Source organism: Oncorhynchus kisutch, linkage group LG28 (assembly GCF_002021735.2).
Source record: "Oncorhynchus kisutch isolate 150728-3 linkage group LG28, Okis_V2, whole genome shotgun sequence".
Lineage (NCBI taxonomy): Eukaryota > Metazoa > Chordata > Actinopteri > Salmoniformes > Salmonidae > Oncorhynchus > Oncorhynchus kisutch.
Genome location: NC_034201.2, coordinates 4,909,781 through 4,925,388, shown reverse-complemented (window position 1 = coordinate 4,925,388; position 15,608 = coordinate 4,909,781). Strand labels below are relative to the sequence as shown.

Genomic DNA, 15,608 nt, shown 5'->3' with positions numbered 1-15,608 from the left:
CTCTCAGTCAATCAGAGACGATTACTGCTGGTAGGCAGCACAGCTGTGAAAAACGTTGGCTCTTAGATGGTAATCACCTCACTCTCTCCCAATTCACCAGTGGATACAGTTACTATTAGAAGCTCTAACATCAGAATTATCAACAGAGCGAATGAATGGTGCTCGTCAAGGAACAACTGAGGCCTGGACAAATATACTTGACTCTGTAAATAATAATCTCAGCTAAATCCCAACCCATACAAAGAAACAATCCACAAAGGCCAACACAAACATACAAACAACATACTGTATAGACACTGAGTGTACAAAACATTAACAACACCTGCTCTTTCCACCACATAGACTGACCAGGTGAATCCAGGTGAAAGCTGTGACCCCTTATTGATGTCACTTGTTAAATGTACTTCAAATCAGTGTAGATGAAAGGGAGGAGACGGGTTAAAGAAAGATTTTTAAGCCTTGAGACAATTGAGAATGTGTACCATTCACCATCTGACAAAAAGCAACCCTAGGGAGGTGGGAAAGGGTGCGAAATATGGTTTCCGGGAGTGGGAGGTGGGGGTTGGATGGAGACATATTGGCTGGGTGGGGTTCAGGGAACGGGACACTGAATTTAGTATTTGTTTTTCAAATCTGTATATATTTCTTAAAAACACTTTTTTCATTTTTTTTTGGCAGCCTACGGGTACAGGTTTTATAAACTTTGAATTTGAAATGGACCATTAACCCCTCCAACACAAAAATAACTAAACAATTAAAACTTTGGTCTCAAAGAAAGGAAATAACCGCTGAGAGTCACAAGGGCATTACGTACAATATAATGCAACAATAATAATGTTAATCATAGTAGTTCATGGCATTAAGATTTCAATGCACTCTACATTTTGTTTGGGTACTTGTAAACACCTCATCCATTCAAGGAGATAATGATACATTTTCAACAATAATTAACATTCTTGACTAACCCTGTGTAGTGTAATTAAAGGGAAAGCCGGGTCACACTTTATTTGGATAGTCTAGTCTTGTCTAGTCTAGTCTAATTAGTCTATAGATGCTCTACAGATGGACATACTTCCAACCAACTTGATAAGCAACTGCTTGCTAAAGGTTACAGTTAGGGTTGGGCTTAGAATAAGGGTTAAGGTTCGGACTAGGGTTTGGGTGAGGGTTAAGTTTAAGCTTAGAATAAGGGTTAAGGTTATGGTTAGGGTTAGAGCTAGGGTTAGTAGATAGTCTGTAGAGCATCTACAGATGGACTATCCCAATAAAGTGTTACCGAAAGCAGTGAATAGATTAACTTACATCAGCCATCAGGTTTCCCAGTATGTACAGAGACTGTCCCCACATCAGAGGTAACTTGCCCATGGGAACTCTCTCTACAGAATGGGGATTCTCATACTCCTCGTCTACCTGTATAAAACACACAGTACTAATTTTACCTGCTGTATATTCTAAGTGGACTCAGTTATTATGATAATGAATGTAGATGAGGGTGGCCCTCACCTTGTCTGCGGGGACACTATAGAGCTCAGGCACCAGGCTAAGGCCATCCTTCTGTTTGATCATAATAGCCTCCAGGGCATCTCTGTATTCTTGCACCTGATGACACAGGGCAAACTCTTGATCACAATAGAACCCACACACGAGACCGAATGGACGCGGTCTCCGAATGGAGCCATTACCCGCTGGCCATTGTATGTCCGCATCCCCCCTGACTGACCTGCTCAGGGCTGTTGATGAAGATCCCATCCAGAATGAGGTAAGTCCAGAAAAGTGGCCACTCACATTCAATATTCTCAAAGAGCTTCAGCTCAGATGACTCATAATATATGCGACTGGGGTCCTGGAGTTTACATGAACATGTACAGAATATATCAAAATTACACAAAGGAATCCGTTCATCAGTTGACGGTGGAAGAAGGCTGTGGCATTTCTATCTTGGCCAGTCAAGAAAGAGGCAAAACATAAATATGAAATATCATTTTCACCTCTTTGGGGGTTTTGTGTCCATCTCTGAGGAACCTGCAGCATCCATATCTCCCCTAAGAGGAAAGATAGAGAGACAGCTAGTGACACATTGACCATATGGGCTGTGCTCTCATGCTACAGTCGTCATTACAGTGTTCTGCTCTAACAGACAGAGAATGTCGGCACACCGCACTGACCGGCCCTGTCATCACCTTCCTATTCCAATACACCACACGTTTCACCACACTCTCCTCGGCAGTTAATACCAGACTATTAAAAGGCTAATATATAACACAAAGTGGTTAATCGATAAACTCCAAACAAGGACAGCACTGAATGTAACGGTAGAGGACAACCTCACCTGCAACTTGGAAATGATTTCCTCCTTGGTCATATTAACGATGTTAATGTCTTCCACAGCGAACGCTGGGTACGAGATAATGGACAGAACCCCAGCATCCACCTCTTTGGATGTGGAAGCTCTTGGCAACATGGAACTAAGGATAGACTGACCATATAAAAAAGGGAGAGAGAAAGGGGGGAGGGAGAGAGTAATGTCTTCTTCAAAGACTTGAGAAAGTGAGTGTGAACATGTTGCTGGGAGCTTGGGCTCCTGTCCTCTCTCTGTGGCCATCCTATGGCTTACCGTGCAGCGCTGAATATCGTCAGCTAACGCATGGACTACCGATTCATGACCCCCCTTGGCGCCAAACAGATTGAGGCCATCCAGGGCCTCAAGTGCAGCCTACACATGGGAAAATAGATGGCTGTTGTCAATATGACAATCCCTTTGTCAGTGTGCACACATTACTATGACACTGAAATAATACCCATTGGTATCACCCACAGTAAAAGGTCACATTTATTATAAGTTGCTAGTTGATGAAAAGACGGAAGGTCAAACATAATTGGCTGAGTGTAATTGGCGTCCGTGATTTGTGCTATCAACCGCGTTCCATAAGTATAATTCCAAGAAGTCAACAAACATTGATATACAGTACATGTTGCGTAAAAGACAACTTACTTTTGCCATGCCGATTGAGCTGACGTTGATCTCCGGAATCCCCTGGTTTGTCTTGTCCCCACGTTCCCACATGCCAAAATCCTGGGAAAATCAACACAAATCAAACTGATTAACAACTGGTTCATACTTCTAGATCAAAGACACGTGGCTACCGTGGAACTCAGCAAATACACTGAATGTCAACATCATGTCCAATTTTTTATTTTTTTACATACTGCCACTTTATACGCAGCCTCGATGTAGAACATAAGATTCTGGATGATGTCCACCTCATCCCGAGTGTAGACGATGTGAAGGCCTGCCAATGACAGCAGACAGGATTGAAAAACAACTTTTGAATGTTTATCTTCAGTTCACATAATATCATTTCAAAATATGCATTCAGGTCTTTGTAATGTAATATACTTGTCAAAAACAAAATGTGGAGATTAATAAATGCATTTCTATAGATTCCAAAATCATTTCATAGGTTACGTCCATATGTTACGTGCTTATCCCAGACTGCATCTATTAAGGTTGCAGCAATGCTGGAGGAGAGGAGAGGGCACACCATAGGAGCAGTTGACATATAAGAGGGGGGGGTGACACATCCTCCCTCAATATTCAAGAGGGCTTTTTGAACCCCCCTCCAATAATTTTCTATCCAATTAATCCAGGTGGATAAATGTTATAATTTTTCTTCCACTTTGACATGAGAGTATTTTGTGTAGATCATTAACCAAAAATTACAATTAAAACACAACAAAATGTGGAAAACGTCAAGGGTTGCCCATTATTTAAATTGTATTCGTGACTGTTTGTCACAACCGTCGTATGAAAAATTGGACCAAGGCGCAGCTTGAGAAGAGTTCCACATTTTAATGGTAGTGGAACTTCCAAAAACAATAACGCAATAACGATCGTGAAATACGTTGCACACATAGGCACTTAAACAAAACAATATCTCACATGGCAGGTGGGAAAAAGGACACATTAAGTATGATCCCCAATTAGAGGTAACGATCATCAGCTGCCTCCAATTGGGAACCATATACACACGCACACACACCCCAACATAGAAATATAATAGCTAGAAACCCCCCCTAGTCACACCCTGACCTAAAACACCATAGAGAACCCTCAGGGCGTGACACTGTTTATGTCTATGTACTGTATATTGTATTCCAGGTTCCTGCTGAACTTACAGTGCCTTCCGAAAGTTCTCACAAACCCTTTCCCACTTTGTGTTACAAAGTGGGATTAAAATGTATTTCAGTGTATTTGCATGTGTTTCAGACATAAGGAAGTGGATGGCTGCAAACTTTCTACTATTAAACTCGGACAAAACAGAGATGCTTGTTCTAGGTCCCAAGAAACAAAGAGATCTTCTGTTGAATCTGACAATTAATCTTAATGGTTGTACAGTCGTCTCAAATAAAACTGTGAAGGACCTCGGCGTTACTCTGGACCCTGATCTCTCTTTTGAAGAACATATCAAGACCATTTCGAGGACAGCTTTTTTCCATCTACGTAACATTGCAAAAATCAGAAACTTTCTGTCCAAAAATGATGCAGAAAAATTAATCCATGCTTTTGTCACTTCTAGGTTAGACTACTGCAATGCTCTATTTTCCGGCTACCCGGATAAAGCACTAAATAAACTTCAGTTAGTGCTAAATACGGCTGCTAGAATCCTGACTAGAACCAAAAAATTTGATCATATTACTCCAGTGCTAGCCTCTCTACACTGGCTTCCTGTCAAAGCAAGGGCTGATTTCAAGGTTTTACTGCTAACCTACAAAGCATTACATGGGCTTGCTCCTACCTATCTCTCTGATTTGGTCCTGCCGTACATACCTACACGTACGCTACGGTCACAAGACGCAGGCCTCCTAATTGTCCCTAGAATTTCTAAGCAAACAGCTGGAGGCAGGGCTTTCTCCTATAGAGCTCCATTTTTATGGAACGGTCTGCCTACCCATGTCAGAGACACAAACTCGGTCTCAACCTTTAAGTCTTTACTGAAGACTAATCTCTTCAGTGGGTCATATGATTGAGTGTAGTCTGGCCCAGGAGTGGGAGTGTGAACGGAAAGGCTCTGGAGCAACGAACCGCCCTTGCTGTCTCTGCCTGGCCGGTTCCCCTCTTTCCACTGGGATTCTCTGCCTCTAACCCTATTACAGGGGCTGAGTCACTGGCTTGCTGGGGCTCTCTCATGCCGTCCCTGGAGGGGGTGCGTCACCTGAGTGGGCTGATTCACTGTTGTGGTCATCCTGTCTGGGTTGGCGCCCCCCCCTTGGGTTGTGCCGTGGCGGAGATCTTTGTGGGCTATACTCAGCCTTGTCTCAGGATGGTAAGTTGGTGGTTGAAGAAATCCCTCTAGTGGTGTGGAGGCTGTGCTTTGGCAAAGTGGGTGGGGTTATATCCTTCCTGTTTGGCCCTGTCCGGGGGTGTCCTCGGATGGGGCCACAGTGTCTCCTGACCCCTCCTGTCTCAGCCTCCAGTATTTATGCTGCAGTAGTTTATGTGTCGGGGGGCTGGGGTCAGTTTGTTATATCTGGAGTACTTCTCCTGTCCTATTCGGTGTCCTGTGTGAATCTAAGTGTGCGTTCTCTAATTCTCTCCTTCTCTCTTTCTTTCTCTCTCTCGGAGGACCTGAGCCCTAGGACCATGCCCCAGGACTACCTGACATGATGACTCCTTGCTGTCCCCAGTCCACCTGGCCATGCTGCTGTTCCAGTTTCAACTGACCTGAGCCCTAGGACCATGCCCCAGGACTACCTGACATGATGACTCCTTGCTGTCCCCAGTCCACCTGGCCATGCTGCTGCTCCAGTTTCAACTTCCACCTGACTGTGCTGCTGCTCCAGTTTCAACTGTTCTGCCTTATTATTATTCGACCATGCTGGTCATTTATGAACATTTGAACATCTTGGCCATGTTCTGTTATAATCTCCACCCGGCACAGCCAGAAGAGGACTGGCCACCCCACATAGCCTGGTTCCTCTCTAGGTTTCTTCCTAGGTATTGGCCTTTCTAGGGAGTTTTTCCTAGCCACCGTGCTTCTACACCTGCATTGTTTGCTGTTTGGGGTTTTAGGCTGGGTTTCTGTACAGCACTTTGAGATATCAGCTGATGTACGAAGGGCTATATAAATAAATTTGATTTGATTTGATTTGATGTATTTAATTGTAATTTTTGGTCAACCATCTACACAAACTCCTCTGTAATGTCAAAGTGGGAGAAAAAACTATAACATTTATAAATAAATAAGCATCTATATATCTTGATTAGATAAGTATTCACCTGTAGTGATTGTCGTTGGGAGAAGGAGAAGAGGACCAAAGTGCAGCGTGGTACGTATTCATAATACTTTTAATAAAGATGAACACTCAAACAAAAATAACAAACTGACAAACGAACAGTTCTGCAAGGTGCAACAAAACCACTAAACAGAAAATACCTACCCACAACCCATAGTGGGAAAACAGGCTGCCTAATAAGTATGGCTCTCAATCAGAGACAACGAGCGACAGCTGCCTCTGATTGGGAACCATACCAGGCCAAACACAGAAATACAAAACCTAGAATACACAACATAGAATGCCCACCCCAACTCATGCCCTGACCAAACTAAAACAGAGACATAAAAAAGGAACTAAGGTCAGGACGTGACATCACCCCCCTTATACTCCCCTACATGTTAGAAACACCTTAAAGCTGTGAGTGTTCAAATCAAATCAAATCAAATTGTATTTGTCACATACACATGGTTAGCAGATGTTAATGCGAGTGTAGCGAAATGCTTGTGCTTCTAGTTCCGACAATGCAGTAATAACCAACAAGTAATCTAACTAACAATTCCAAAACTGTCTTATACACCGTGTAAGGGGATAAAGAATATGTACATAAGGATATATGAATGAGTGATGGTACAGAGCAGCATAGGCAAGATACAGTAGATGGTATCGAGTACAGTACATACATATGAGATGAGTATGTAAACAAAGTGGCATAGTTAAAGTGGCTAGTGATACATGTATTACATAAGGATGCAGTCGATGATATAGAGTACAGTATATACGTATGCATATGAGATGAATAATGTAGGGTAAGTAACATTATATAAGGTAGCATTGTTTAAAGTGGCTAGTGATATATTTACATCATTTCCCATCAATTCCCATTATTAAAGTGGCTGGAGTTGAGTCAGTGTCAGTGTCAGTGTGTTGGCAGCAGCCACTCAATGTTAGCGGTGGCTGTTTAACAGTCTGATGGCCTTGAGATAGAAGCTGTTTTTCAGTCTCTCGGTCCCAGCTTTGATGCACCTGTACTGACCTCGCCTTCTGGATGATAGCGGGGTGAACAGGCAGTGGCTCGGGTGGTTGATGTCCTTGATGATCTTTATGGCCTTCCTGTAACATCGGGTGGTGTAGGTGTCCTGGAGGGCAGGTAGTTTGCCCCCGGTGATGCGTTGTGCAGACCTCACTACCCTCTGGAGAGCCTTACGGTTAAGGGCGGAGCAGTTGCCGTACCAGGCGGTGATACAGCCCGCCAGGATGCTCTCGATTGTGCATCTGTAGAAGTTTGTGAGTGCTTTTGGTGACAAGCCGAATTTCTTCAGCCTCCTGAGGTTGAAGAGGCGCTGCTGTGCCTTCTTCACGATGCTGTCTGTGTGAGTGGACCAATTCAGTTTGTCTGTGATGTGTATGCCGAGGAACTTAAAACTTGCTACCCTCTCCACTACTGTTCCATCGATGTGGATAGGGGGGTGTTCCCTCTGCTGTTTCCTGAAGTCCACAATCATCTCCTTCGTTTTGTTGACGTTGAGTGTGAGGTTATTTTCCTGACACCACACTCCGAGGGCCCTCACCTCCTCCCTGTAGGCCGTCTCGTCGTTGTTGGTAATCAAGCCTACCACTGTTGTGTCGTCCGCAAACTTGATGATTGAGTTGGAGGCGTGCGTGGCCACGCAGTCGTGGGTGAACAGGGAGTACAGGAGAGGGCTCAGAACGCACCCTTGTGGGGCCCCAGTGTTGAGGATCAGCGGGGAGGAGATGTTGTTGCCTACCCTCACCACCTGGGGGCGGCCCGTCAGGAAGTCCAGTACCCAGTTGCACAGGGCGGGGTCGAGACCCAGGGTCTCGAGCTTGATGACGAGCTTGGAGGGTAATATGGTGTTGAATGCCGAGCTGTAGTCGATGAACAGCATTCTCACATAGGTATTCCTCTTGTCCAGATGGGTTAGGGCAGTGTGCAGTGTGGTTGAGATTGCATCGTCTGTGGACCTATTTGGGCGGTAAGCAAATTGGAGTGGGTCTAGGGTGTCAGGTAGGGTGGAGGTGATATGGTCCTTGACTAGTCTCTCAAAGCACTTCATGATGACGGAAGTGAGTGCTAGTCGTTTAGCTCAGTTACCTTAGCTTCCTTGGAACAGGAACAATGGTGGCCCTCTTGAAGCATGTGGGAACAGCAGACTGGTATAGGGATTGTTTGAATATGTCCGTAAACACACCGGCCAGCTGGTCTGCGCATGCTCTGAGGGCGCAGCTGGGGATGCCGTCTGGGCCTGCAGCCTTGCGAGGGTTAACACGTTTAAATGTCTTACACACCTCGGCTGCAGTGAAGGAGAGACCGCATGTTTTTGTTGCAGGCCGTGTCAGTGGCACTGTATTGTCCTCAAAGCGGGCAAAAAAGTTATTTAGTCTGCCTGGGAGCAAGACATCCTGGTCCGTGACTGGGCTGGATTTCTTCCTGTAGTCCATGATTGACTGTAGACCCTGCCACATGCCTCTTGTGTCTGAGCCGTTGAATTGAGATTCTACTTGTTTTGGGGGTAAGTCTAAGAGCTTTGCACACCTGGATGGTACAATATTTGTCCATTATTCTTTTGAAAATTCTTTAAGCCCTGTCAATGTTACTCAGTGATATCTTGTGTTGGAACAGAATGCTTCATATTCAGGACAAAAAGTTAATTGCTTTGCCAAAGTTTGTGCAGCGTTACTTAAGTGCCTTGTTGCAGACAGGATGCAAGTTTTGGAATATTTGTATTCTATACAGACTTCCTTCTTTTCACTCTGTAATTTATTGTGGAGTAGCTAGAATGTTGTTGATCCTCAGTTTTCTCATATCACAACCATTAAACTCTGTAACTGTTTTAAAATCTCCATTGGCCTTGGTGAACTCCCTGAGCAGATTCCTTCCTCTCTGGCAACTGAGTTAGGAAGGACCAATAGCTTCATCTCTCAGAGCAGTCATCCCTCAGGGCCTCTATGCTGCCACCTATTGATATGTCATCTCAGTGCATCTCAGGAAAAGTTTTTTTTTTTTTATGAGTTGGCTTTCAAAAGGAACCATATAAGGAGAAGTGGGCATTTTAAAAGTAGTCTTTTAACACTAGAAGCTCTGAAATTCCGTAACTACTAGAACCGCCATGACTAGATATTTCTATTATTATTATTATTTCAAATTTTCAATAATAAATAATGCATTGTAAAATTCATTAATTTTTAATAAGTTAATGTAGCTAACGTTAACTAGCAACAATTAAAACAAACAACATCTTGAGTGGCACCTTTTGAAACCCCTACTTCTCCTTATATGGTCTTCTCGAAACCCCCACTTTTCCTGAGAGATTACATATCAGTGGGTGGCAGCATAGAGACCCGAAGGGCTCTGAGAGATTATGTTGCAGCTGGACCCCTCTCGGAAGGACGCCTGTATCTTTCTAGTGACTAGGTGTATTGATATCCAAATGAATAACTTCATAACTTCAATAACTTCATCATGCTCAAAGGGACATTCAGCATCTGCTTTTTACATTTATTTACAGAACCACGAATCATTGCCTTCCTTTGCAAGGCATTGAAAAACATCCCTGATCTTTGTGCTTGAAATTCACTACTCGATTCAGGCACCTTACAGATAATTGTATGCGTGTGGTAGAGATGGGATGGTTATAAAAATGTCAACCACTATTATTGTACACAGAATGAGTCCATGGAACTTATTATGTGATTTGTTAAAGGGATATTTTGGGCTTTTCCCAGAGAGATGAACTTGTGGATACCATTTTTATGTCTATGTGTCCAGTATGAAGGAAGCTATAAGAGGTAGTTTCGCAAGCTAATGCTAACTAGCGTATCTGCTAACAATAGTTTTTGGAGATTGAGAGCTTTTCAGTGTTATTTGTTGGGTCCAATCAAAAGCATGCTTGACTTAACAGATTTGTAAGGCTTTCTCATTGCAATGTTGCAATGGGGTAGAAAATCAATACTATGCCCAGGGCTAGGTTTCCCAAAACCATTGTAGCATTGCAACCTGGTCTCAGAGCAGGAGCACTAAAAATCATCTTTCGTCCATTTAGTTTCAATGGAATTAAGATGATCATAGTGCTCATAACGCTTTTGAGAAACCCAGCACAGGTCATTCACCAGTCACCTCTCTGTCCTCCAATTGTTTTCCAATCTGGCAGCAATCTGGTGGCACAAACTCCCGGTAGAAAAATGGGCTACGTTTGGAGCCACTTTGCTTATTGTGTTGATTCAAACAAGACCAAATGCCACGTTTCTACGGGAGAAAGGTTGACAGGGAAAAAAATACTATCAACCTCAAGAGACATCTGAAAGCGCATCATTCCAACATATATGCTCAGGTAATAACAGATTGATAAGACTACTTAGTTAGCTTGCTGCAACCTATCAGACCACTACTTACGACAGAACTTTGATTACAATAGCTATAGTATGTCAAGGGGCAGGGCTCCAGTCTGCGATCATTTAGTCCCATTTTGCTAGCTTTTGACTTGGGTGTGAGTCAAATTTCCCATTGGTCGCATTAGTGCGAGCTGAACATTCATTACATGGTGACCTCGCTCAAAACGTCCTAATTTTTGGGGGCTGCTAAAACCATGATTTGGTCAAACAGTACACTACATTATCATCATGAGTCCTGTAATGAACGTGTCTACCCTGGCCCTGGGCCTGTTTCCCTGCTGCTGTGATGAGCGGGCTTATGATGTGCGCTCCGGGAGAGAAAAAAGGATTTTGAAGAAACTACTTGAATCATTTGTAATGATAATTGACAGTGGCTTTACAGTCCTTACAAAAGCTCCACAGCACACGACAGCTAGAGGAGAGAATACTACAACGCGCGCAAGCTCATATTTATTTAAAGAGAAACCAATGTGAGCTAATTAGTTGTTGAGAGGAAAGGAACATGTTTGATTTAATATTGAGCTTAATGGCAACTATTTTACAACTGGGATTTGTTATATGGCTTTTAGACAGGAAATGCGCAATTGCGCATCAGCCATTGCAAGTGCATATAGAGTTGCAGGCTACAACTGCATCGTTTGTTTTTAGGACATTGCATTTACTGTTAGATTAATACATGACTACTAGCAGTGGGTAATATATTTAGTGTTAGAGATCAAGCTAATGTGTTTTGAGTTACCCCCCCTCTCTCACCCCCCCTTTCTTTATGCGATATGTTATGTAGAAAAATATGCTGGTAGGACAAGGCTATGTATGTTTGTGCACATGAAAGTCAGTGATGTATGTTTACTATAGGTTAATGAGGCAATACAAATGTAACGTGACTAAAACGAAAGGGCATTTCGTTGACTAAAATGGCCCACTGTTTTCGAAATGTTGACAATAACTACACTAAATCATTATTCAACTGACAAAAATGTGACTAAGACTAAACTAAATCTACAAAATGAACACTGCAACATTGACCAACAGAGCATCTTTGAATAGCCCTCTTCATGTACACCTAATAACAACAAACAAGTGTTTTAAATCTTCTGTATATAAAGTGTAATATTGGGATGTAAACCCAAACTTAAACACGTTTAACTCAATATCTGACACGGGACAGGTGCCTTCTTCAATTTGAACCAAAACCATGTGTGTGTGTGGTGTATACTTTTGATACCATGAAGATTACCAAAAAACACTACCAAAAAGACTACCAAAAAGACTACCAAAAAACACCCTGTTTTAGCCCATTGTGACGCAGGGGGTGAACACTATTTGCCAGCTTACACTATTTGGCATGACAGGAACCTGACACATTTTCAATATCTTTGCGTGCAAATCAGGGGAGAATGACTGCCCCCTGTATTGAAACCACAGAAGTTCAAGGCCTACCGGCGGTACTGCAGGCATTGTTAGCCGAAAACAGGATACACAATTATAGTGAATGGAAAAATGGCAATCTTTGTGCAGTCTATTCTGTTTTTCTTGTGTTTTGTATCATATTTATACAACAGCTGAAGAAACTAACACTTTAAAAGTGTGAAAATGTTATGTGATATGTAATGGTTGCTGGTTGAAAATTCAATCTACACAGGACTTTCGCATCAACAGGTGAAACAGAGTGAAATTTTGGCTTGCCAGGTGACATCACCAGGTGGTATAAGTTAATACACCAATAACAAAGAGAGTTCAAAACCTCTCTGCCAATAACAGCTAATTTCCAGGTTACATTAGGCCCCTCTATGTTGGTGGATTGATCCACATTGTGGTTAATGCACTGCTTTGGTGCCCTTGCAAAATTACTGCTTGAATTCGTTTTTGTGGCTAAAATCTGTTTTTGGAACTTTTTGACCATTTTAATGCGAAACTATGACAGCAAGGTACTTAATCGTTACCCAGAAACAATTTGATACTGATATTTTTTTGTTTGTTGCTGCACTGGGCCTTTAAATGCAGAAAATGCCAGAGGGGGGGAAGACCCCCAGACCCTGTGCTGAAATGCGTCCACGCCATTACTAAAATCATGCCGATGCCACACAGTGGAGTATGAGTTTACCTGATGCAGTCATCTGGGCCAGGAAGAGCAGGAATATGGAGGTGGCATCCACCTGCAGGTGACCCCACTCATCGTCTCCCACCACCGTGGCAGTTGTCTGGGAATCATACTTGGCGTGCAGGCAGTCAGATTTGTTCTTGCTGTATTTAAACTTCTCCACTTTGTCAATCTGAGAAAAATGGAACAACCACAAACACCAGGACTTAAGACCAGTTCATTTGAGGTCAATAGAAAAAAAAAAGAAGTTTGTAGGCTAATCCTAAAAGAGAAGCCACAGGTCATATTCTGTCATCTGTGTACAGTATGTTGATCTATTGACATGTTTATTTCAAACAGTGACCTTTCCTTTGATTTCCTTTGCTCGATTAGAAATTAACCACGCAAGCATGCAAGCTGAAGTATGATTAAACTTTTTCCATGGCCCACATTACAACTGTGAATAGCACAATCCTTGCCTGCATACCTGCCTCATCATACACTGCAGCAGGCTCCTCATGAGTTTAACGACATTCTGTGGAGAGATAGAGGGAGAGATAGTCAGCACCCAGTCTCAACCATGACCTTCAACCTCCCCCATCAGCCAGCAGAATCAGAGTAACCTGAAACCCGTCCCCAGCGTAATGGCCTGCCCCCTGGCATTTCCATGTGGGAACACACACACACACTGACCTACCATGGGCCGGACCAATTTAGGTCTATTTACAGCTGCTAAATCCCTATGCCAAGGACAGACGTGAAGATAATTATAGGGGTTACTGTCAGCCAGGTATTAGAAAATATATACTTGTGTTACTCCCATTCAAACTTTTAAAAAACAATACTGGTTTGAGACAGACAGGTAACTGGAAGGGCACTCCCACCTGTTCCAGCTCGTAGGCCTTCGCCTTGTCCTCATCTCGGTCAGCATTCTTGCGGTAGGCCAGGCTGAGGGCCCACACAGACAGGATGCCATAAACATTGTCCCGGACCCAGGCATGGTGGTTCTCCGGGTCCCCCGGGAGAAGCCCCGTCACCGGATCCTGGTCATAAGAGGAACATAGCATCACATTCAGTAACACTGGACATACACAGATACATGGTGATTACATGCATACATACATACATACATACATACATACATACATACATACATACATACATACATACATACATACATACATACATACATACATACATACATACATACATACATACATACATACATACATACATACATACATACATACATACATACATACATACATACATACATGGTGTGTACATATGCATACTTAACATGAATGTTTACACACAATATCACCCATGTGCAAGCATTCACATGCAATTATAATCATAATAATAATCAAACTAATAGTAACCATTGACATTTATTTCTTCCTATGATTTCAATGGATTGTAAATCAAAATCCACTATCATTTACATACAATCAGCCAGTCACAGTGAATGAATTGTAACCACCGTTTATGTTGACTGATGTGACAAATTATGAATTGTTCCAACAGGCAAGCAGTGCAGTTTAAAATACAAATTATATTTGTAAATTGTTATTTCTGTTACAAATACAAATTATATTTGTAAATTGTTATTTCAGTTTCTGTTTGGTAGTTAGTAATTAGGCCTTAGCGGGGCCTCAGATTTCCGTCATATGGATTCTGGAGAGGTCGTTTTTTAGATCAGTGTAGAACCTCAATACAAATTCATTTTGGAGTTGGAATCCTTTTAAAAACTCCCTAGAACTGAGCCTCTCATTCCATCTACATAAAAATTATCCCGGGGAATACCCCAGACCCACTAAGCAAGGGGACTGGAATTGGTCAAACTCGCAATTTAATATACTTACAAAATCTTCTTTCCCTAAAAGCATGATGGTCATTACTTTTTTATATGAAAGGGGAGGTTAACTTGACCCCAGACAATCGATCTGAGATTGACTTAAAGACAGCTCTACTCAAATACTATCCTAATTTTTTTTCATTAGTCCATTGTTGATACAGTCCCAAAATGTTTTGCATGTCAGCAGTCAAGTTTTCAAGATATTGGACTTTCCAGAAGCAAAAGTGTCATCAATCACATCCTCATGAGGCCAATATCTTGAAAACTTGACTGCTGTCATGCAAACACATTTTGGGACTGAATCAACAGTTGACTAATGAAAAACAAGACCAAAAGATAGTTTTTTAGAGGAGTTTCCCTATAAGTGTCAGTCATGGGATTATTATTTTTTGCTTTACATGATCTGAACATGGGTAAATAAGTAGGCTACTACACATACAGCACATCAAGGGTAAGCTATTGTCATAAATAGGCCCACAGTGCACTCACCTGGTGACGTAGTATTGTTTTCGTAACCATCCGTGCATAATTGTCGAGTTTCACCCCAGAGTTACTACGGCTCCTCATGATGTTGCTTGATGTTTTGCGTGAATTTCAGCCCTCAAACCTCGCTGACATTCTCTCTAACACAGCTTGTTATGTAGTTGCACCATTGGATGAGAACATGAGAGGGAAGCAAATGTCAAAGTCTAGGAGGGTGCGTTCTGCTCACAGTATCTGTTACACTGCCCATGGCTGCTCACAGACCAGTTGGTCTGTATTTTCTGTGTGCAGTAGGCCTATACCCAGTGTACAGTTGACTAGCATCTTCTAAAGAACAATGTAACAATGTCATTAGATGGAGTTGGCATAAACTATAACATCAAGTTAAATATAAATGTATTAATGCTAAGTTATAAAGTTTCGAAAGTGTGTGTATATATATATATATATATATATATATATATATATATATATACAAATAAAGCTATAACCACAAAGTCT

The 15,608-nt window shown here is 42.3% G+C and overlaps 1 protein-coding gene across 1 annotated transcript in view; it reads right to left on the bottom strand.

Moving 5' to 3' along the window:
• Positions 1–15,287, bottom strand: part of LOC109883598 (phosphorylase b kinase regulatory subunit alpha, skeletal muscle isoform) — a 28,214-nt gene extending 12,927 nt beyond the window's left edge. Inside the window, exons 1-12 of the mRNA XM_020475628.2 lie at positions 15,114–15,287; positions 13,651–13,809; positions 13,254–13,301; positions 12,791–12,959; positions 3,208–3,290; positions 2,993–3,073; positions 2,615–2,713; positions 2,330–2,476; positions 1,989–2,042; positions 1,721–1,843; positions 1,504–1,599; positions 1,303–1,410 (exon numbers count right to left, since the gene is read on the bottom strand). Of these exons, the coding sequence (XP_020331217.1) occupies positions 1,303–1,410; positions 1,504–1,599; positions 1,721–1,843; positions 1,989–2,042; positions 2,330–2,476; positions 2,615–2,713; positions 2,993–3,073; positions 3,208–3,290; positions 12,791–12,959; positions 13,254–13,301; positions 13,651–13,809; positions 15,114–15,191 (1,245 nt within the window). The 5' untranslated portion in view covers positions 15,192–15,287. The remainder of the gene's footprint in view (positions 1–1,302; positions 1,411–1,503; positions 1,600–1,720; positions 1,844–1,988; positions 2,043–2,329; positions 2,477–2,614; positions 2,714–2,992; positions 3,074–3,207; positions 3,291–12,790; positions 12,960–13,253; positions 13,302–13,650; positions 13,810–15,113) is intronic.
• Between the last annotated feature and the right edge of the window lie 321 nt (positions 15,288–15,608).